The sequence below is a fragment of the Cynocephalus volans genome, chromosome 10 (genome assembly GCF_027409185.1).
Source record: "Cynocephalus volans isolate mCynVol1 chromosome 10, mCynVol1.pri, whole genome shotgun sequence".
NCBI lineage: Eukaryota > Metazoa > Chordata > Mammalia > Dermoptera > Cynocephalidae > Cynocephalus > Cynocephalus volans.
In genome coordinates this window covers 20,093,138-20,115,833 of record NC_084469.1, presented here as the reverse complement: position 1 = coordinate 20,115,833, position 22,696 = coordinate 20,093,138, and the positions used below count along the sequence as shown (strand labels likewise).

At 36.5% G+C, this 22,696-nt stretch overlaps 1 protein-coding gene across 13 annotated transcripts in view; it reads left to right on the top strand.

The window, feature by feature from the left end:
- SYNRG (synergin gamma) overlaps positions 1-22,696 on the top strand; it is an 85,615-nt gene that overhangs the window by 18,485 nt on the left and 44,434 nt on the right. For 7 of the 13 annotated variants that reach the window (XR_010024573.1, XM_063109391.1, XM_063109392.1 and 4 more), the window contains 9 exons: positions 3,921-4,051; positions 4,734-4,839; positions 5,407-5,518; positions 8,933-9,235; positions 10,316-10,549; positions 11,486-11,563; positions 13,648-13,844; positions 14,448-14,696; positions 16,314-16,447. Coding sequence is in view for 12 of the 13 variants with exons in the window: in XM_063109391.1 (XP_062965461.1) it covers positions 3,921-4,051; positions 4,734-4,839; positions 5,407-5,518; positions 8,933-9,235; positions 10,316-10,549; positions 11,486-11,563; positions 13,648-13,844; positions 14,448-14,696; positions 16,314-16,447 (1,544 nt within the window). In the remaining variant the exon portion in view is untranslated. The remainder of the gene's footprint in view (positions 1-3,920; positions 4,052-4,733; positions 4,840-5,406; positions 5,519-8,932; positions 9,236-10,315; positions 10,550-11,485; positions 11,564-13,647; positions 13,845-14,447; positions 14,697-16,313; positions 16,448-22,696) is intronic. The other 6 variants (XM_063109402.1, XM_063109399.1, XM_063109401.1 and 3 more) reach the window with 2 other exon arrangements.

The window sequence follows — 22,696 nt, the reverse complement described above, 5'->3', positions numbered from 1 at the left end:
TTTTTAAAAAAAAAGAAAGAAAAGGAACCGTAGTATAGGTGTGCCAGAAAAGAGAAAAAGAGTAATTATAGAAAAAGATACACATGCAGACTCAGACAAAGGGTGAGGCTGTATTTTTTTTTTTTTTTTTTTTTTTTTTTTTTGAGGTAGGAAGATGAGAGTAGGAGAGAAAATAATCTCATTTTCTTCTGTATCTCTTTCATGACTGAGGAGACTATTCATTAAGTTATAGGAGACATCCCCTTAAAAAATACCTTCTTTTTTTTGTCGTTTTTTTTTTTTTTTTTTTTCGTGACCGGCACTCAGCTGGTGAGTACGCCGGTCAGTCCTATATAGGATCCGAACCCGCGGCGGGAGCGTCGCCGCGCTGCCAGCGCAGCACTCTACCAAGTGCGCCACGGGCTCGGCCTAAAAAAAAAAATACCTTCTTAAAAGCATAAAATTGTTTACAAGGTACTGAAGATTCCTGGGCCAAGAATCCAGAGAAGAAAGCCCAGCCACTGAAAGCTGATTTTTCTCTGAGGGTATTTGCCAATATTGAAGAAGTAATTGTAAAACTGTCACTCTGAGAATGGGGAAAAGGTTATAGAATCAAAGCTAGGAGCCTGCAAAGGGTCTCACTTTGAAATGGGCATCCAAAGGTCATGCTTTCAGAGTAAAATTAAATTGGAAATGAGCCTGTTCTCACATGGACTTGAAGCTGATTTCCCATCATTTGATGGTCCAAGGAAATTCATATCTTGAATTTGGATTAAGGTGGTCCCAAACTTGAGGTGTCCTTAGGTACCTGGCAAAGGCTAACAAAATCCTTTCTGGAGAATATAACATTACTTTAGCCATCAAAATATTTCTGCAAATAACTCTTCATACACAGTGTTCAACACACAAAGTCAACTGGTTATACAAGGAAACAACACAGTGTAAGAGCCAGCAGACCCAGAGACAACATAAACAAAAATCCCCAAAATGTTAGTTATTGGAATTAGCAGAATAGACTATGGAACTATGTTTTCTATGATCTAAGAAATAAAAGCTGAAGTAAAAAATTTTGTCAGAGAACTCAAAATTAATTAATTTGAAAATTTTTTCAGAATTGAAAAATACATGAACCAAAAGAAATGATGAGTTGAATGGCAGATTAGAAATGGCTGAAGAAAGAATTAATGAGCTGAAGGTAGGTCAAGAGAAACTGTCTAGATTGTAGACAAGATGGAAAGATAGAAAATACATGAGAGATTTTGAAGATTCAATGAGAAGGTCTAATAAGTGTTTAGTTGGAATTCTAGAAAGAAAGGAAAGAGAGAGTAAGAAGAAATAAAGGCTGAGAAATTTCCCATACTGTTGAAAGATACTGATACATAGATTCAGGAAGCCTAATAATCCCAGCAGTTCGGATCCCCACACTAGCCAACTGCCAAAAACAAAAACAAAAACCCAGCAGGATTGTATTAGTTATATGTATTGTTGTTGCATAGAAAATTACCCCAAAACTAGTGAGGACCAGACACCTGATCCGCTGGCACCTTGATCATGGACTTCTCAGCCTCCAGAACTGTGAGAAATAAATGTTCGTTGTTTAAGCCACCCAGTCTATGGTATTGTTATAGCAGCCTGAACTAAGATAATAATGCATGTTGTGATTTCAAGGGTAACCTTAGAAGATTTTATAAACACTTTCTAAACAAATGGAGGTGAAAAAAATAGAATGAGAAGAAAAATACTCAGCCAATCCAAAAAAAAAAGGCAAGAAAGGGAAGAAAATGAAACAGAAAAGGTGGGACAAATCACAAAATAAGGTAATTTTAAACCTAAATGTATCAGTTATATTAAATGGAAGACAAAATTCTAAATATTTGATTCCTGCAAAGGACACATGTAAAACAAGGATACAGGAACATTTAAAGGAATGAAAGAACATGTAAATCCTGATGGGAAAAAAAGCTGATGTAGCTATATGAAAATCAGACAAAATATACTTTAAGACAAAAGCCTAGAGTTAAAGAGGACCTTTCATCATAATAAAAGGTTAAATTTACAAGAAAGATATAACGGTTCCAAATTTGTATGCACCTAACAAACTGCCCTCAAAATTTATAAGAGAAATTGACAAATCAACAAGGAGAAATAAACAAATCCACAAACAGTAAAGATAAAGCTTTAAATAATCTTAACAAGCTTGCCTAATGGATATAAGAGGGTACTTAAAAAAGTTCATGGAAAGACTTGTATTATTTTCTAACTCTGTTTTTTCCACAAACTTTTTGAAACACTATTGTATAATAAATAGGACATGATTCTCAACAGCTGCAAAATATACTTTCTTTTTGAGCAAACATGGAATATTTATTAATATTCACTATATATTGGGCTATAGCAAATCTCAATAAATTTCGAAGGATTGAAATCTTACCTAGTAAGAATCCTCATAAGACTGGCCTGTGATGGGGATCCATTTGAGGTTTGTGGTCAAGAATGTGAAGTGATTCCCCAATGTTTTTCTCTCCAGCAAGGTTCAGCGGTTTCAAGTATAAGCGTAGAGAAGGTGATTAATTGGCACTAACTGAGATAAGGTTTCCCCACAGACCATACCAAGGAATTGACAGGTGAGGGAGTTAAAGATGTTACAAGGGCATTTAATGTTGAACCCTGGAATGTGAGCTGAGCAAGAAGAGAAGTGAGGACATGATGGGAAAAGTGACAGATCAGAGGTCTTTATGAGATAGGAGAATTACTGGTGTAGATGAGCTGGAAGAATAGGAGGTAGTGGTCAAGTGTTTGGATGCTTAAAATCAAGATTTGGGAGATGATGCTGTTATTGGTGCTGATAGATCAAGGGTATAACCGTGGAATGGGAAGCTAGAATGGTATGTTGGACATGATTGCAGTGAGGCAGTCAAAGACCTTTTGGCCACAGTTTTGGATGAGTCATCCACGTGATTGTTGACGTCACCAAGAGCAGCTTAGGGGTAAAATGGAAAATAGTAAAGTTCTAAAGTCTTCAAATGAAGAGTGAGGCCGTTGAGGGTCAGTAGATGACATGAACAAGAGAGGATAGTAAATGAAATAAGATGGCAAGAAATTAAAATGTTTTCGGATTTTCGAAGGAAGAGAAAGGGGAGAAAAGGTTTAGAAGAAGCAAGGAGAAATATTCCCCACTTATAGGAAATGTAGAAGAGAAGCAGCAATCTCTAAGTAAAAGGGTTTCAGGGAGCAGCCAGGTTTCAGTCAGGGACAGAAGGAGTACTTTCTCACGGAGAAAGTTGAGGAGTAGATGTTTTCACTCAGTAAAAATTAGCCATTATCATCATTGTTGTTGTCATCATCATTTTTAACATGAGATTTGGGGTTATATTGTTCTTATTTCTGGGCACTTCAGTAAACTTTATACTGTTGTATTGGTATATCATTATTGATTAAATATATTACTTTCTATAAAAGTTTCGTTATCAGATTTATGATAATGAGCATCAAATTATTCATTATTCTATCATACATATTGGAAAATCCAGTTTTATTTCATTTGTGGAATGACTACCGTAGGCCAGGCTCTCATCTATTGCTGGAAATACAAAGATCTGTAAGATATGAAACGTCTTCTCAAAGAGCATGGATTAGTGATCTCATAGGAATGTAATTTGTGTGCATGTGCTTCCATGCACACACAGCCTGAAGGATATTACACACATGCACACCTCTCAGACTATGAGCAGTGGTCACCTCTGACACAGTGAAGGGAATGGAGGGACAGGATGTTAAAGGGAGCTTCCCATTTTTAGCCTGTGTTCTTTGAATCTTATGTTAGAATGTACTTATCTAGTTTACTCATAAAAAAATTAAGATAGAATTTATGGAAATTTTATTTTTCTTTGTGATAATTAAAAGGAGAAAATGTTTTTTAAGCTTTTGTTTGTTTATTCTAGGCAGGGATACCATTGGGACCAATGCCAGCAGCGGGAATGCCTTACCTGGGACAAGCACCATTCCTGGGCATGCGTCCTCCAGGCCCACAATACACTCCAGATATGCAGAAGCAGTTTGCTGAAGAGCAGCAGTAAGAGATCCCCTGGATTCAAGGATAACAAAGATACATAATAGCTGTTTTTTAAATTGTCAAATGTTCTCTAGTGCAGATTTGAAACCAAAACAGTCAAGTTGCCCTTAAAACTCTTTAAAATACTTTTATTATAAGTTTAGACACAAAAGGGACTTTAGAGATCCTCTAATTCAACCTTCTTGTTTTATATCTAGTGAAAGTGAGATTCAGATAAATGAAACAACTTATCAGTCCAGGTTACACAGTTACGAGCAAAGCGTGGACTCAGATGGAGGCCTCCTGATTCCCAGAGCATTACTCTTTCTCATATATGACAGTGCTTTCCCAAGGAAGTTTCTTTTTTATTTACGGAGCAAAGAGTGTATTTATGTTTGTCTGCCTCCCTGTTTTTTGATATTACTTTTGTTTGCAAAAGATTGTTTCTTCTCTTTGCAAACTAGATAAGAAAGAAATTCATATATATAGTTTAGGTAAATAATTTTCTAGGCTTATTTCAAATATTTTAGAATTAATATAGCAAGGAAACAGGAGTGTCATAGAAAAATTAGATATAATTAGCAGTGAAGTTCGTAGTTCTAGAAATGCAAGATGATATTGCTGGAACTGTTAGTAGAAATCTGAATATAACACAGTTGATAATCCCTGAAGTTCATTCTTTATGAGATCTTTTTTCCTTCAGAAAACGATTTGAACAGCAGCAAAAACTCTTAGAAGAAGAAAGAAAAAGACGCCAGTTTGAGGAGCAGAAGCAGAAGCTCAGACTTCTGAGTAGTGTGAAACCCAAGGTAATATATCCACCGCCTCTCCCCACCCAAAGCACACACTCCCTGGATGTGCTTCCTCTCACTCATTCAGTAGATTTTGTCACTGAGGCACCAGCCCAGGCTGAGGCTGTGATTGATTCCTTTCATTTTGGTTTAAGTCCTAAAGTGAAGGATTTTTCTTTTTCTGTAAAGATGCTCTACTGCTGATGGGAATAGAATGTCAGCCATTATCTTCTCAACTCTCTTTTACTACCATGGCAGTGTTTGTAATCTTTTTCTTAGGAAGCATTAATCCAAAATTTAGTAATATGAAATGGGTTTCTCTTAGGACCTCACAGAATATCTAACAGCTCTATCCTAAAGTATTTACAAAGGGGCCTTTTAATATTTTCATATTCTGTGGAGTATCATTTTATGCCTTTGTTTTATACACTTCTTGATGTCTTTCTGACTTGAAGTATTCATTAACAGAAGTATGTGGTAAAAAAATATTGGAAATAGACTAATATCTGTGCTTTTCTTTTAATTTGGGACAGTTTAGGACAAAGAGATAAATGAAGAAATATGTATACATTTGTTGTCTCTTAGACAGGAGAGAAGAGCAGAGATGATGCTTTGGAAGCCATAAAAGGAAACTTAGATGGATTTTCCAGAGATGCTAAGATGCACCCTACTCCAGCATCGCACCCCAAGAAACCAGGTAGTTTTAATTTTAAGAGGCATTAAAATTTTCCTTTCTTGGAAGGTGATTTATAGTCTCTGTTTAATTGGCCATTATGTGTGTGTGGAGTCAGTGAGAAACTCTTCTTTTAAGCTAGGTACAATGGCTTAAGAGCTCTGGTCTGGATAACAACTATCTTGGGAGGAAAAACCTCTATCTTCTAGTTAAATGTCAGTATTACAACTTCACTTGTAAATCTTCTGTATATAAATGAGTATGTTAACATTAGTAAAATTTGTTCACTAAAAGCAAATGTAATAAAGAAATTTACTATTTTACTCTCATTGTTTTGAAATAATTTTACTTTTTGTGAGCTAATTCAGATTTTATTATTCAACCTGATTAAACTTATAAGTTCTTAAAATGCCCCATTTAAAAAAAGCCATGGGTTTAATAATGCTTCTCATGAGATTTTAGTTTCTTTAATACATCTCTTTGTAGTTTTTATCATCATTTATCAATAGGTAAGCAAAAAAGTGCCTATTTAGAGCAGAGTAAAAGGATTTTTTTGTGTTTTTTTGTTGTTGTTTTGAACATTTAGCAGTTGAAGTGAGTCTTTGCATAACTGTTACCACATCCTATTTTAAAATTTAATATTTTGACATCTTATTATCAGCTGATTTCAAGAATAACATTATTAGTAAGTGAATAGGTTTCATAAATCATTCAGCCAACAAAGAAAGTATTATCTTCTGCTGGAAAATATTACATTGATAAATTTTATCTTAAACCCTTGTTTAAGTACCCTTAATACCTTTTATAGGTGATATCAAGAGGGAATAATCAAATATCAGCCCAGTAACCAATTCTTGATTCTCTGGGACAGCTTTGACCCTGTCCTATTAAGTTCACTTGTTAGATTATATACTTAGATTTTCATTCCAAAAGTATGCCCCCAAATAAAATATACACCAACGTTGAAAAGAGAATAGGTATTAGTAATCAGGTTGAGATTAGAAATATCTAAAAATGAAAATCATAAGCTGAATAAGCTAGTCAAGAAGTATAGTCATGTGTCGCTTAATAACGGGGATACATTCTGAGAAATGCATCCTTAGGTGATTTCATTGCTGTGCAAACATCATAGAGTGTACTTACACAAATCCAGATAGTATAGCCTGCTACACACCTAGGCTATATAGTATAGCCTGTTGTTCCTATGTGAGTAATGCCTTGTGCTATGGCATTATGACAGCTATGATGTTACTAGATGATAGAAATATTTCAGCTCCATTGTCATCTGATGGGACCGCTGTTGTATATGCGGTCCATCGTTGACCAAAATGTCGTCATTATGTGGCATTTGACTGTAATTTTAAGTATAGACATTGGCCAAGATCAAGGGTTTTGATGCCCATACTGACCAGCTGCCAAAAAACCCCAAAAAGAATAGCTATTGGAAGATAATGCTAAGCTGGACCCGGCATGGAACTTAGAAAAAAGGAGAGGAAGGCAGAGAAGAAGGTCATTGTTAGGTCAAACACTGTTCTATTCATATGATTTGCCCTCTGTGGCAACCAGATGTAGTTTAACAATGAGTATTAAGAATGAGGCATACTCTATGTTAAGTAATAAATTGATGTTCTCATAAGTTCCATCAACAGGTAGGCAGTCAACAATTTCCAGTTAACCACTCCATGCTGAGCCAAAAAAGATTGTTCTGAAGCAAGCCTGAGAAGATTCCAGAGCCTCTCCAGTTGGGGTCTTAAACCTAGGCCTAAAGTATATAAAAAGATTTTCCAACCTTTCTACCACCAAAGGCATCTTTTAATTTTCCCCCAAAGACTGTTTATATTAAAATATTGGATATACAAACTGTATTTATCATATCATTTTTATGTTTCTTTTTAATCATATATATGTAGTCATAAGAGTTTAGAAGCCAAAATATATACCACATAGAATTAACATAATCCCAGCCAAAATTAAAGAAACATTGGTTTAGCCTTTATAGTATATTGCTGGTAAATAGTCAGGGTTCATTTTAAAAATATTCAATGTAGCTGAATACACAAATTGAGAACCTAAGTTCACATTCTTGATAACCATTGTTGAGAGGCTTGGAATTCAATATAGTATGGCTTTTTTCTTTTCTAAACAAAATTAATTAAGGCAATAATTTTGCATATTCATTTTATATCTTTTATAGAACTTTCATTGCCTCCAGATTTTATTTCATTGATCCTAAAAAGAGGTAATAAGTGGGTAGTATCCCCATTTTTCAGATGAGAGCCTTTTTTAAAAAAAAAAACCCTGCTCCTTGTGATATTAGACTTGAGTAAATATTAAAGCAATTCAGAGTAGTTAAAAATGTGAAAAAGCAACAGTAAAATAGTATTATTAATGGGCTTTATGTTAAATGTAGCCCCTGTAGAATAGATTTATTACATAAGTGAATCTCACATTTAACAATAAAAAGCCACAGTGATGTTTATATCCTTTAGTGCCAAAGATCTTTTAGACATAGTCCTCAGTCATGGTTTACTTTCTTAAATTGACTGTTGAGTTGTTTGATTCACCACTTTTTGGTATCCTGATTTTGATGCTTTGCACAAGAAAATATCGCCTTGATAATAAGTTTGTTCTTGTGTTTTGTAATTCTTATTCCTCATACAGTAACTTTACTGAAATGTGATGTATGCAAAATATGTAGATCAGGCATGATATATCAGAAATTACAGGTTTATATTGTGCTTTATTTCATACTGAATTTCTTAATAAATAATGAAATTTAATCATCAGGGTATGTATCTGTCCAAAATGTATTCAGCAGCATGAACACATTGAATGAATGTATGAATAGGCAGGTTTTCTTATATCTGGTATATATTGGTTTGAGAGAATATTATCTAGGTAAACAGATCATTTGGATTTCAAAAATAATCAACACTTTGATGTAAATTACTAGTGATCTCAGGAAAAAAAAATACTAACCCAATAAAAGAAAGAAATTTTGAGTTCTACATTTTTCTGTTTTTGAACCAAATGAAAACTATTTATAGGGCCAGCCCATAGCTCACTCGGGAGAGTGTGGTGCTGATAATACCAAGGACACAGGTTTGGATCCCATGTAGGGATGGCCAGTTAGCTCACTGGGTGAGCACGGTGCTGACAACACCAAGTCAAAGGTTAAGATCCCCTTACCAGTCATCTTTAAAAAAAAAAAACAAAAAACTAGTTATAAAACTTCCTTTTAAAAAGACATGAAATTGTGTATAGACATCAAAGTGTTTTGCATAATGTGTAATTCCACTTGACCATTGTCACTTGTTATTTCTTGTTCTCCACTATTCGTGTTTCAGTGTGTTCTTTTGGGATCGTACTACATCTTAACTTCTTTTTCCCTGTTGATTTTCATTTTTCTATGTTTCATTACCATTTTCCATTTTGCAGATTGTCCCACATCATCTCATTCTACTAAAACTGTCTCCCCATCACCTGCCTTTCTTGATGATGAAGAATTCAGTGACTTTATGCAGGGGCCTGTTGAAGTTCCCACATGTGGGCCTTCTTCCACAACCCAGTCCTTTCAGTCTTTCCATCCCATCGCCCCACTTGGCCAGTTGCATACACAGAAGGCCAGGGCCCAGCCTCTCCCTCCAGGTCAGATTCCAGTGTCTTTTGCCTTACATGGTGTCCCTGGGCAAATTCCTTATTTCTCCACTACTTCAGCTTCACACAATGTACAGAAAGCAGGTAACTCCTAGCATTATTAATGAGAATATTCTCGTTATTCTAGGATGATTTATTTGTTATATAAGTAGAATAACACAATATAATACAATGATGTTGGCAAAGAAACATGTACATGAATGTATGAGTACTGTTGAAATTCACCAAAATAAGAGTCTAGATTTTTAAGTTCTAGGGTCTTCACATTCCACAAAAGTAATTTAAAATTTTTGTTCCTATATTAGGAGCAATTTAAACTGCCTTAGAAGTTTAAAAACAAACTGATTTCTCCCGTGGCTCACTCAGGAGAGTGCGGTGCTGGTAGCGCCGAGACCACGGGTTCGGACCCTGTGTAGGGATGGCTGGTACGCTCACTGGCTGAGCGTGGTGCAGACAGCACCATGCTGAGGGTTGCGATCCCCTTACTGGTAAAAAAAAAAAAAAAAAAAAATTGATTTCTTAAGAAGATTATTCTTTTGTTTGGGAAAATCACCAATATCATTTTTTAAAGAATAATGAGCTAGAGAAAGCTACTTTAGAAAGTGCTACTTCTGGTTCAGTGACAGAGCAGTTGGGGGGCACAAGTTCAGTTGTTCATTTACTCTCAGTTTGTTCTTGGACAAGTCTTTAAACATTTCTGTACCTTAGTGTTTTATCATCTGTGAAATAATGAGGGCAGCTACAAACTCTGTCTTGAGACATAGTATAGTGCTGAGAGGGATCTTGACAGACATGTACTTAGTCCCAATTCTCTCATTTGCCAGATATGGAAACAGACCCAGAGATGATGTTACTAGTAAAGGCCTCCCCAGTAGTTAAAGTGTCTATATCTTATGTAGGTTGCCAGATTTCAAAGGTAGTGCTCCTTCCATTACACTCTTGTACCTACCTTCTCATAGAATTCTTAAGAATCGAAGTAGCTGATTATGTTTGTTTTCTAAAATCTCTGAAGTCTCTCAAGTCCTATACAAATGATTGAATTATTTCCAAGTTTACATTATGTGTGGCAGGGCCTTCCCTTTAGAATATGAGGGTGGAAATAAATGAATGAAAAGATTAAAAATATGCATTTGTATACAAATAACCTTCATGCTGTTTGTTTAGGCCCTTCCTTGGAAGAGAAGCTCCTAGTATCTTGTGATATAAGTACATCTGGGCAGGAACAAATTAAATTACATACTTCTGAAGTTGGGCACAAAGCCCTAGGCCCAGGTTCCAGTAAGAACCATCCCAGTTTAACAGCCAATAACGGGGGTGCTGTAGATGGATGTGTAAGTGGTACCACTACTGCAGAGGCAGAAAAGACTTCAGACCAAAACCTGTCAATTGAAGAGAGTGGTGAGCTCATGAGACATTCAGCAAAAAAATTGTTTAACCAAGTGTCGCTCAAATGCTAACACCTTAAGCGTTAATCTTAAAATGAATGCTGCTTGATTTTGCTAACCAAAATTTTGCTTAAAATATATTCAATGCATTTCTTTCTCCAATTAACCCCTAAGACTTTGCTCTAAATCCTTGCAACACACTATTACTCTTTTTTAAAAAATGATTTTAATAAACAATTTTTTAAAATCAGAATCATTCCTGATTTTAAAAATTTTTTTATAAAAGCTCTCTTTTTCCCTCTTATGCTTCCTGTTCTTTCATAAAGGTTGAAAAGTTAAATATAACTGGAAAAGTCACCAATGAGAATACAGTTTTGCTTTCTCTGAAATAAATCATATGCACCATTGCCTAAAAGATTCAAATTTTATGAACTCAACCTGCAGATATAATTAGAATGTGGGAGCTTAGGAGCTAAACTTTTGGAGGCTATTTTATTAGATAAAAACAAACAACGAAAAATCCTATACATCTAAGGCATCAGTGTCATATTCAGACCCAAAAAGAAAAAAATCAGACTTTGCAAAAAAGCATTATTAAAAGCTATAAGTAAAACTCAGGCAGTTAAATTTTTTTACATATTTGATTTTTAAACTACCATTTATCATGTTTTTTCCTTTAATTTGTAATACATATGAAATGGTTTAAGCCTCGCATGGTTCAGAATATTGATTTGGTACATTTTAGTTTTTCTTTAATTTACTTTTTGGGACATAGTTAATGTACAATGGTTGTTTAGAAACCAAATATTTTAGTTGTATTGGTGACTTTTTTTTTTTTTTTTTTCAGTGTCTCCAGCCAGTATTCTTATTTATAAAAAACCATGACTTTGGTGTGATTTCCCCATCTTTACATGGACTATTATGTACATTAATGTTTCTTATCTTCTAGGTGTGGGAGTATTTCCCTCACAGGATCCTGTTCAGCCCAGAATGCCTCCCTGGATTTACAATGAAAGTTTGGTACCAGGTAAAAAGTTTTCTTTGCTCAGGAATTGTCACTTCTCTCTTTTATCCGAAAGAGTACAGAAATTAAATAGATCTAGTGTTTCTGAAGACTGCCTTGTATATGGAGTAACTATATAAATGCAGGAGAAATGTTTTGCTTTAATGTTTTATTGGCCATCATATACTTTTCTTTCTAAATCTTTCTTAGATTTATTATGCTTTAAAAGACATTATAAAATTTTTATTTCAGAAATATTAATAAATTATCAAGAATTGTACTCATTTGTTGTAGTTTCCTGAACTCTTAATGATTCGTTTATATTTTTAAAAATATTCTTTTTATGACTTGTCATGTGATACTATATGAACTAAAAGACTTTGTGTCATCTATTTCTACATTGGATGATGATGTTTATTTTTTTCTGTATGTATGTTATGACTGCTGAGCCAAAAAAAAAATCACTAAAGTACATTTTGTGATAGTGCTCAATTGATATAAGGAAATAGTCTATTTAAGCCATGATTGATGTGCATAGAATGACTATTAGAGCAGCATATGTTAATCTTAATATAACTTGTTTCACTTACCGTACTTTACCAACACCTTGAAAATTAATGGTAACTTTCATTAGATCTTCGGTTTTCTAGATTGGTCATAGACTAAAGTAGCTCTACACTTGACTAAAAAAAACTCATGCAAGATTTCTGTAGCTGAACTTCTTTTTTTGTGGCTGGCAGGTATGAACATTCGAATCCTTGACCTTGGTGTTATCTATACCATGCTCTAACCAGCTGAGCTAACCAGCCAGCCCTGTAGCTGAACTTCTTTTGGGAAGAAACTGATAATGTTTACTTTTTATCATAATCACATAATTACACACTGAAAGGCTAGTTATTCCCAAAACCATATGGGACTTCTATTACATACATAAAAATAATAGAGTTTCTTCCAACTACCCATTAAAGAGTTTGCATTTTTTCCTCTTCTCTGTTCTCAAACCAAACAAACAAGCAAAATCTAAATCTTAGTATATTTTGGAGTTTTATCCATTTTCTGCCAGTTTGTATTGCTTTCTCCCTCCTTCTTCCAAACATATATTCATGCATATTTTCCTAATCAAAATATGTGCTTTTATGGCCAGTCTACTAATCCGTAATCCATATTTGTAATCCTAGATGTAAAATTTTTATTTTAAACATTTTTCTTGTATCCCTACTCACTTTCATTCTCAACAGCTCCTCTAGGGCCAGCCCGTGGCTCACTTGGGAGAGTGTGGTGCTGACAACACCAAGGCCGTGGGTTCGGATCCTATATAGGGACGGCCGGTTGGCTCACTGGCTGAGCGTGGTGCTGACTACACCAAGTCAAGGGTTAAGATCCCCTTACCGGTCATCTTTTAAAAAAAACTCCTCTAACTAGGCTTGCCAGATTTAGCAAATAAACATACAGGTCACCCAGTTAAATTTGAAATTCAGGTAAGCAGCAAATAATTGTTTGTTATAAGTATGCCTTGTGCAATGTTGGCATTCTTTATTTTATATGACAACCCTACCTCTAACAGCCCTTCCCACTTTGTCTTTGGAAAACCTGTGTTGTGAAAAACTCACCAACAGTCTCTTTTTAAAAAACACCTGTTCTGTTTCTTCACCTTAACTGAAACTGGGTCTTTCCCTGAAGGCTGTATTTCCATAGCACCTTCTCAAATGGTGTTTTTTCTCACAGCCTCTAATTCACTGGGTCAGGAAAAGGGTGTTAGTGGTGTAATTTTTGCTTCCTGTTGCTGTTTTTAAATTGTTCCTACCATCATTACTTTACAACTTGTCTTTTAAAGTCCATGGCATCTGCTTATGCCACCTCCACCTTATTGTTGTTACGATCTTTTACTGAATTATAAGACCATATCTTACCTTTAGTCCTAAATCTTCATCTTTAGAACCAGCTCCAGACCTTAACTGTCTGCTGGATATTTCCAGTTGAAAATATAGCAATTCAAACCTTGACATGGCTTCAGTTCTATTAAAACAGTTTGATTTAAGATTGATTATTCTTGTATACCAATCACTTGTAATGTGTTTACATTTGTAATCTGGTCTTTCCTTTAATAGATGCGTACAAGAAAATTTTAGAAACCACAGTGAGTGCAACTGGAATAGATACTGCTAAACTTTATCCCATTCTGATGTCATCTGGACTTCCCAGGGAAACTCTTGGACAAATATGGGCCTTAGCTAATCGAACTACACCTGGCAAACTTACTAAAGAAGAACTTTATACCGTTCTCGCCATGATAGCAGTAACACAGGTAGACAATGTTTCTTAAGTTAGATCAAATAACTTTTTAATATAAATTGAAAGAATATGAATCCTTTTTTACTGCAACGTTGTAGAACTTCTTGTATGTTAACATTTAGGTTATTTTCAGGATACTGTACTTCAAAAATGTGTGGTTTATATGATGTACATACTAGGAAATATTTCTTTGAAGACTTTTTAATGTGTTAACATTCTCTAGACTAACTGTATTCCTTCTGAACTTGAAAATTAGTAATAGGTGAAATTACTCTCTCCTTTGAAGTTCTTGTTTGAAATTCCTTAGATATAGATAAATTATTTGATTTAATAATGTATTATAAAATCATTTTAAATGATTTGATCATAGCAAATTAACCAAACTTGTCATAGAGGGAAAATGTCACAACTGATATGTGTTGGCCGTTTTTTTGCTAAGTATTAGGTTTGTATTAATCTTATAACTTTTTTCTTGTATCAAATTCATGAGTTTTGGGAGAGTCAGAGTGAAACATGCAGGCTACAGATTTTACCTTTAGATCTCTCTTTGCCAGATATGGATTGTATGTGGTTTGCAATCTCCTAAAATGTTTCCATTACCTCTTTTTCTGTGTAGAGGGGCGTTCCTGCCATGAGTCCTGATGCTTTAAACCAGTTCCCAGCAGCTCCTATTCCAACTTTAAGTGGCTTTCCTATGACTCTGCCTACCCCAGTGGGTCAGCCGACTGTGATAACTTCAGGCCCTGCAAGCTCCATGCCTCTCAGCCTCGGACAGCCAGTCATGGGCATTAACCTTGTTGGACCAGTGAGTGGAGCTGCAGCCCAGACTTCTAGTGGCTTCATGCCAGCTTACGCTGCGAATCAGGTAAATAGAGAAGCTGTGCGTATTCCAAATAATCCCCAAAGTGAATCTGGGCACCTTTTTGCCCCAGGGATATGTAGAGAAGATTGCTGGATTGTGATGGACATTCGAGGTTAAAATTAAATAGTATTAAACAATACAGAATTTAATTTTTTATTTTTTAAAGAACATGAAGATATTTCTTAAGCCTTAAGATATTTGAATTTTAGCTGAAGATTTATAGTTCTTTATAGTATATGCATTTTAAGTATCAAACCTAATAAAGTTAGTTAAATTTTAGGTTGTGTCTTTTGAGAAAACTTAAACTAAAACTAAAATACTTCAGTTTATTTTTCATTTCTCAGATTAGCAAAAAAAAAATTTTTAAATGAATAATACTGTAACTGAAAACGTAGGAGAAAAGTAACTAATATACTGTGTAGATTTAGGCCAAGCCCGTGGCTCACTCGGGAGAGTGTGGCGCTGGGAGCGCCGAGGCCGCGGGTTCGGATCCCATATAGGGATGGCCGGTTTGCTCACTGGGTGAGCGTGGTGCTGACAACACCAAGTCAAGGGTTGGGATCCCCTTACCGGTCATCTTTTTAAAAAAAAAAAAAAAAAAAAAATACTGTGTAGATTTATTGGTACAACCTTTTTGGAAGGCAGTCCTGGCAATAGCTATCAAAATTTTACAAGTTTGTATCTTCTGACCTGGCAGTCACACTATTAGGAATCTATTCCAGAAAAATAGTAACTCAAATTAGCAAAGATATACAAGACTATTTGTTGTAATATTGCTGATTAGAGTAAAAAATTGGAAATAGCTAAACATCCATCAGAAGGAGAAAGGTTAGATAAATTTCAGTTCATCCATACAGTGGTTAACTAATCATTAAAATGAATGAGATAGATCTACATGTTACTACATGGAAAGATGTTCATGTTATATAATTACATTTTTTTAAAGTACAGAACAATATAGTATAAGCTCATTTTTCTATAAAACAAATGAACTGTTAACAGTACTCACTTCTGGAGCATGGGATTAAGAGTCAGTGTTCACTATTTACTTTATACATGTATGTGGTTGGTTATGATGAGCTGATGTCACTTTTGTAATTTACAGACATGCATGAAATTTTTAAAATTTTATTTATTTATTTTTTTAAAAAGATGACCGGTAAGGGGATCTTAGCCCTTGACTTGGTGTTGTCAGCACCACGCTCTCCCAAGTGAGCTAACCGGCCATCCTTATATGGGATCCGAACCCTTTGCCTTGGTGTTATCAGCACCGCACTCTCCCAAGTGAGCCACAGGCCAGCCCATAAAATGTTTCTTAAAGATGGCAGGATCTCAGTAACCCAATAAATATGATACAGCTATTTTTGAAAATGTGTAGATTATCTCGTTAAACTAGTCTTTTGCCATTTGTACCAGAGAATATCTAAAAACACAAAACGAGATTTCTGCCTTAAGCCCTTAAATCGATGTTATAGCTAAAATGTGTTCTTCTAAAATGAGGTAGTTGTACCTAAGTTGAGATATTTAAAAGGCATTTTTTGAGGTTGACAGTTGGAGATTTGTCATTTACTTGTTTTATCAATTTGGTGCTTTCTATTTAAATGTCCTCTATAAACCTAGGTGGTAAAGCCAGAAGAAGACGACTTCCAGGATTTTCAAGATGCTTCTAAGTCAGGATCCCTTGATGACTCGTTCAGTGATTTTCAGGAGTTGCCTGCTTCTTCAAAAACAAATAATTCCCAGCATGGAAACAGGTAGAAAAGAGATGAATATATTTAACATTTTATTTAATCATTAAGAGGCATCCACAATAAGAAACCTAAGTATAAGTAAGAGAAATTTAAAAATTAAGACTCCTTACTCTAGTACTTCGATTATTCTCTTTATTCGTACTTCTACTCTTCAAACTTCTCTCCCTTTTGTTCACCTTAAGCTTCAGCTCCTGCCATTTCCTCCCAATACACACCTACTTGTCAATGTTTGGGGCTGTGCTAAACCTGATTTATTATAGCTACTAAGTACTCATACCTGTGCAGTGATGGCTTCATGTTCTTGTGTTAATCCAGGTCTTCAACTGTTGAAAAGCTTTCTAGGCAGGAGCAAATAATGTTATATATTTTTTGTAATGTAATGTACTGTTGATTTACCATAGAAATCATAATTCAGAACTCTAAATATAGTTGTTCATGTCTCTCTTATATTTGACATCAGTGGCTTTTAGGCCTTCAGATTTCTGTTTGTTTTCATAGACAGTTGTATAAACATTTCTGCAGTGTTTTATGTGTCAGCTTAACCTTTAGGTACAATAACTGATTCAGTCAGTACGTTGTCAACACATTTCCATCTCATTTATTATTATTTTTTTAAATTTTATTTTGTCGATATACATTGTGGTTGATTATTGTTGCCCCTTACCAAAACCTCCCTCCCTCCTCCCACTCCTCCCTCGCCCCCAACAATGTCCTTTCTGTTTGCTTGTCGTATCCACTTCAAGTAATTGTGGTTGTTATATCTTCTCACCCCCCCCCCCGGTTTTTTTTTTGTGTGTGTGTGTGTGTGTGTGTGAATTTATATATTAATTTTTAGCTCCCACCAATAAGTGAGAACATGTGGTATTTCTCTTTCTGTGCCTGACTCGTTTCACTTAATATAATTCTCTCAAGGTCCATCCATGTTGTTGCAAATGGCAGTATTTCATTCGTTTTTATAGCTGAGTAGTATTCCATTGTGTAGATGTACCACATTTTCCGTATCCACTCACCCGATGATGGACATTTGGGCTGGTTCCAACTCTTGGCTATTGTAAAGAGTGCTGCAATGAACATTGGGGAATGGGTATCCCTTCGACTTGATGATTTCCATTCCTCTGAGTATATTCCCAGCAGTGGGATAGCTGGGTCGTATGGTAGATCTATCTGCAATTGTTTGAGGAACCTCCATACCATTTTCCATAGAGGCTGCACCATTTTGCAGTCCCACCAACAATGTATGAGAGTTCCTTTTTCTCCGCAACCTCGCCAGCATTTATCGTCCAGAGTCTTTTGGATTTTAGCCATCCTAACTGGGGTTAGATGGTATCTCAGTGTAGTTTTGATTTGCATTTCCCGGATGCTGAGTGATGTTGAGCATTTTTTCATATGTCTGTTGGCCATTTGTATATCTTCCTTAGAGAAATGCCCACTTAGCTCTTTTGCCCATCTTTTAATTGGGTTGCTTGTTTTTTTCATGTAAAGTTGTTTGAGTTCCTTATATATTCCAGATATTAATCCTTTGTCAGATGTATATTTTGCAAATATTTTCTCCCACTCTGTTGGTTGTCTTTTAACTCTGTTAATTGTTTCTTTTGCTGTACAGAAGCTTTTTAGTTTGATATAATCCCATTTGTTTATTTTTCCTTTGGTTGCCCGTGCTTTTGGGGTCGTATTCATGAAGTCTGTGTCCAGTCCTATTTCCTGAAGTTTTTTCCATCTCATTTAAAAAAAAATTATTTAGATACTTCTTCCACAGGGCGAACACACCAGACTTTGAGTAAGCAATATGAATTTCTTTGGTTTTATTTTTGGAATTTGTTTTTGTCAGGGTACATCTTCTATTTCTCTTCTCTTCTTGTTTGTGCAATTTTCCTCATCTCTTCCATTTTAACCAATTATTTCTTGGTCATATACACTGTATACACTAGTCATATACACTTCATATACACTGTAACAAGGACTAAGGTCATTATAGACTTACACATTAGTAAAAGAGGTTATTCTCCTGATTTTAAAAATACATCAAACACATATAAGTAACATATGGAAGAAACATATGAGGGATGTGACTGTAGAGCATTGGAATTTCCAAGACCACTGCACCAGCACATGTACTGTTGATCTTATAGACACATAATCATATTTCTATTCCATATCTCTTCCTTTGAACAAATTTTATATGTCCTACTGCCATCTAAGCATCCGTATCTGAATGACTCAAGGCATCTCAAATTCACTGCGTAAAATTAAATTCATTATTTTGCTTCTCAAACCCAAATAAAAATTTGTTAAATCATCGTTCCCTTCCTTGGTGAATAGTATCACCATATCCAGTCACCAAATTAGAAATATTATTTATTTTTGGCTCCATCCTCTTTCCTTTACCACTATCAACTGTGTTAGCTCTGCTTGGTGTGACCTAGTCTCCCTACTCTTGCTGTTTCCCCACAGCTTATACTCCAGCCATGCCAAAATGACTTCAGACTGACCAGGCTCTTTCAAGCTCCTACCCTTTGCACATTCTATTTTCTTCAACCTGTTCTCTCTATAGTTAATTCTAGTTCCATTTCAAATATCAGCTAAATATAGGAAATTTTTCCTAATCTCTCTCTATCATTCTCCACCTCCAAGATGGAGTACTGCCATAGTACTTTATGACTATCTGTGCTCTAATTACAGTCACTGGATTATTTGACTGTTCCCTCACTGAGGTGTAAGAACCTGAAAACAATCTTTTATGTTCATGTATGTTGTTCTTAGCCCATGATGTATAATTAACAAAGGTTTGTTGGGTGAATATAATATATGAGTCATAAACTGAATATATCAAATTGGTGGTTCATTCCTCTGGGGAAAAAACTCTCACAATAGATGAAATTAAAATTTGGGGGTAGAAAGTTTTAAGGTGGTGGCCAGACCTGAGATATATGGGGTATTAGCAATTTTGTGTGGCGTTATCTCCACGTAATAGTTTACTTACATAATGTGCCATTCCTTGCAGGTGTTCCTTTTACAGTTCTAACTTGACTGCGTCCGTGCTTTCCTTGCATGAAAGTATTTTGCTTATATCTAAGAATCTATAGTCACTGTTCATTTATAATTCAGCAAATATTTATTTAGCATCTGCTATATGCCAGACACTAGGGTAAGCATGAGAAGTACAGAAGCAAAACCTACAGCTCCTGCTCTAAAGAGTTTTAGTTTTATCTGGGTGTTTATGTTATCTGATAAAGCTCTCAGGATTAGTCCTTAAATGTATATATGTAATGAATTCCCTAGTTTATGATAATCTGTATTCCATATTGTGAACTTACTTTAAAAGCTATGTTAATAAACTGGAAATGGCCCTCACTTCTGTGGACCCATCGTTGATTTCTAAGCTGTGTTCGGGTGATGTCAGTACCCTCAGGCCCTGCATGTATAATCTTCACTAGTTCATGATTGATTTACTGTAACCTTTCTCAGGATGGGTGTGAACCAATGTTAGCTAGTGACAACTACTACAACAGCTTGCTGTTATTAGAATGCGTGTGCTGTGTTGGGAGCACAGGAGTAGGAGGCAGGGGCTTTGGTGTGGGGGACTAGTTAAGTGAGTGACAACTGGCTCTTAAAGCAGTTTAAGACCTTTGGTGAGGATCTTGGCCTGATTGTCTGCCTGTGCCTAGTTAAAGCAAATGTAACACTCTGGAATGTGAGCTGTGGACAGTTGCACCAGCCTCCTGAGAAGAAAGGCTTGGCAGGGAGCTCAACTCCACAGTTCCTACTCCTTCCTTCTTTCCTACTTTTCACTTAGGCTGACTATGTAAGCCCCTTTTTAAGGCTGAGAATTACATAGAGATAGCTGCAAACATCCCTATAATGTGCATTTAGGAAGAACTGGGGAAGGGAGGTGGTTAGGGTTCCCAGATCCAGGTGTGAGAGACTGGAATAGTGCCAGAAGTGCCCTCGGGTGCCAGCCTTGTCAGCCCTTGTCTCTGGGCCCCCAGAAGAACAGGGCCTTCTTTAAGCTGTCTGGTCCCAGCAGGGAGTGGGGATGAGAAGAACTTTTTCCTTAGGTTATATCCTCCCCTTCCCTGCTGCCTCTCCCTTAGCTTTTGAGCCCAGAAGTTAGAGGACTAGACACTAGGATGTAGCTTTATGGCTGCTGAAAGGAGGTCTGAGAGTCTGTGCATGTGAGTGTGCATGTGTGTGTGTGTGTGTGTGTGTGTGTGTGTGTGTGTGTGTGTGTGTGTCTTCATTTGCAGAAGTCTGTGTGTGTGTGTCTGTGTCTTCATTTGCAGAAGTCTTGCTTGCCATCAGTTGGGGTATTGAGAGCATCTTCTTTGGGGATAGACCCAGCATTTGTTTTCTGTGTTTTAGAAAATGACATGCCCCTGTCTGTAAGGGAGGAGCTTTTGAGTTTGACATTTTCCCTATGGGAATCCTTCTGGTTTTGGTTTGTGGAATGGGGGGAATGGATAAGTGATTTTTATCTCTAATCGTCAACACAGCGGTTCTTATACTGAATTTGTGCTGTTGTCTACATGTAGACATCTTTCTTTTCACTGCAGCAGTGTTTATCAGTAATTCAAATGATTTATTTGCTCTTGGAGAGTAAAACCTTTTTTATTTAAAAAAAGAGGAAAAAAAGGAAATGTGTGCCCTCCCCTCCCCACTATGTTAGCTATAGGATTATTGGGCCACAGAGGTTATCTGCAAGTCCCCGTCATAGATCCTATATCCTGTTTGATATTGGGCCTTCATGTTCAGCACAGTGACAGGCAGCCTTGAGAAACTGGAGAACAGAGTTGGGAAGAGTGAGATGGGGCACTCACTCATAGAGACAGGCACTAGGGACTCAGGTACTACAGTTAAAAAAAAATAGAGTAAGGAGTTGTATGTATTTTTTTTTTTTTTTTAGTGTTTGGTTGATAAGAACCAAACCCTTGACCTCAGTGTTGCAAGACCGTGCTCTAACGAACTGAGCTAACCAGCCAGCCCAGGAGTTACGTTTAAAATAATGATTCTCTAATCTGCCAGAGAAAGACCTTCCTTTACATGCAGATTTCATGTTGTCTTTGTCCTTTCCATTGTTTCTTGACCTTCCTGGTAGGTGTCACCCAGTTTCTTCCTGTTTCCCTTCCTGTCCTCTCTACACCTTCTCCTATCCCTTCCCATTCCTACCTACCTCCAAGGAAGCCAGTCCTGCTTGCTGAGTTTATGACATGCCTTCCCTCCCTTTGCATCTTCAGAGGGTCTTAGAGGGTACCTGGAACTGCTCTTTTCTCTCTCCTACCCCCTTCCCTCAGCAGTGCCAAGAGACACCAAGGGGCAGGCAAAGAGCAGCCAGCTGTGGCGGGAAGATGTAAGTGTTTGGTAGCAGCTGGACTGAGATAGTAGTTGCTCCTGAAGATGGAGTGTAAGGAAAACTTAGGGCACCCTTCATTAGAATCCAGGATAATTACAAACCACAAAGCCCTACTCAAGTTGCATCCTTAGCTCCCTAACCAGCTCTGGTAGAGCAGGAAGGCTGGTCAAACCACCGCATCCCTAGTGCTCGCTTGAACAGGGGCGTGCCCCTGACTGTTGGGCCCAGAACCTTGTCCAAGGGACAAGCAGGATCCAGGCACCGCTCTGTGGTAGGCTGATCATTGGAATGCCCAAACTGGTGCTGCCCATGGCACAGCTGCTGCCATACATTTTTGGTCGTTTTTAAGAAATTCAGTAAAGAGGGATGTCATTCTGGGCTCAGGGTAGTTGCCAGTTCTTTACCAGAAGGGAAGCCACATACACCTGTAACCACTTCTGTCCTCTTTAGCCATCCTTGCTGTCCTCCAAGCCACAGTGTGGCCTGGCTTTTGTCTTGCTGTTTAGTTTTCCTCCTTTAGTCTCCCTTTTTGTGCTTAATTTTTTAAAATAGTTGCTGTATAATTTATTTTCATAAACTATAAAAAATTACCAAATGGTTAAAATAGGCTTGCAGGTCAATCTAAATGGGATGGGGAAAGGGAAAGATGTTTTGATATAAACAAAACAAATGCACTCTGGGTATGTTTTGTTATTTTTCTGGGGCTAGAGGGGATGGGTGTTGGGATGTCCCTGTAAATTAGTTTCAGAATGGGATGCCTGTGTATTCTGTAAAAATAGAGATGTTTGATTCTTGTAAAGGGACATTAGCTGCTGCAGGTCCTGTTTGTAAACCCCACGTACAATTCCCAGTTTTTTGTAAGGGTCAGTGTGGGAGACATTTGACTTTTGTGTTTGTATTTCCTT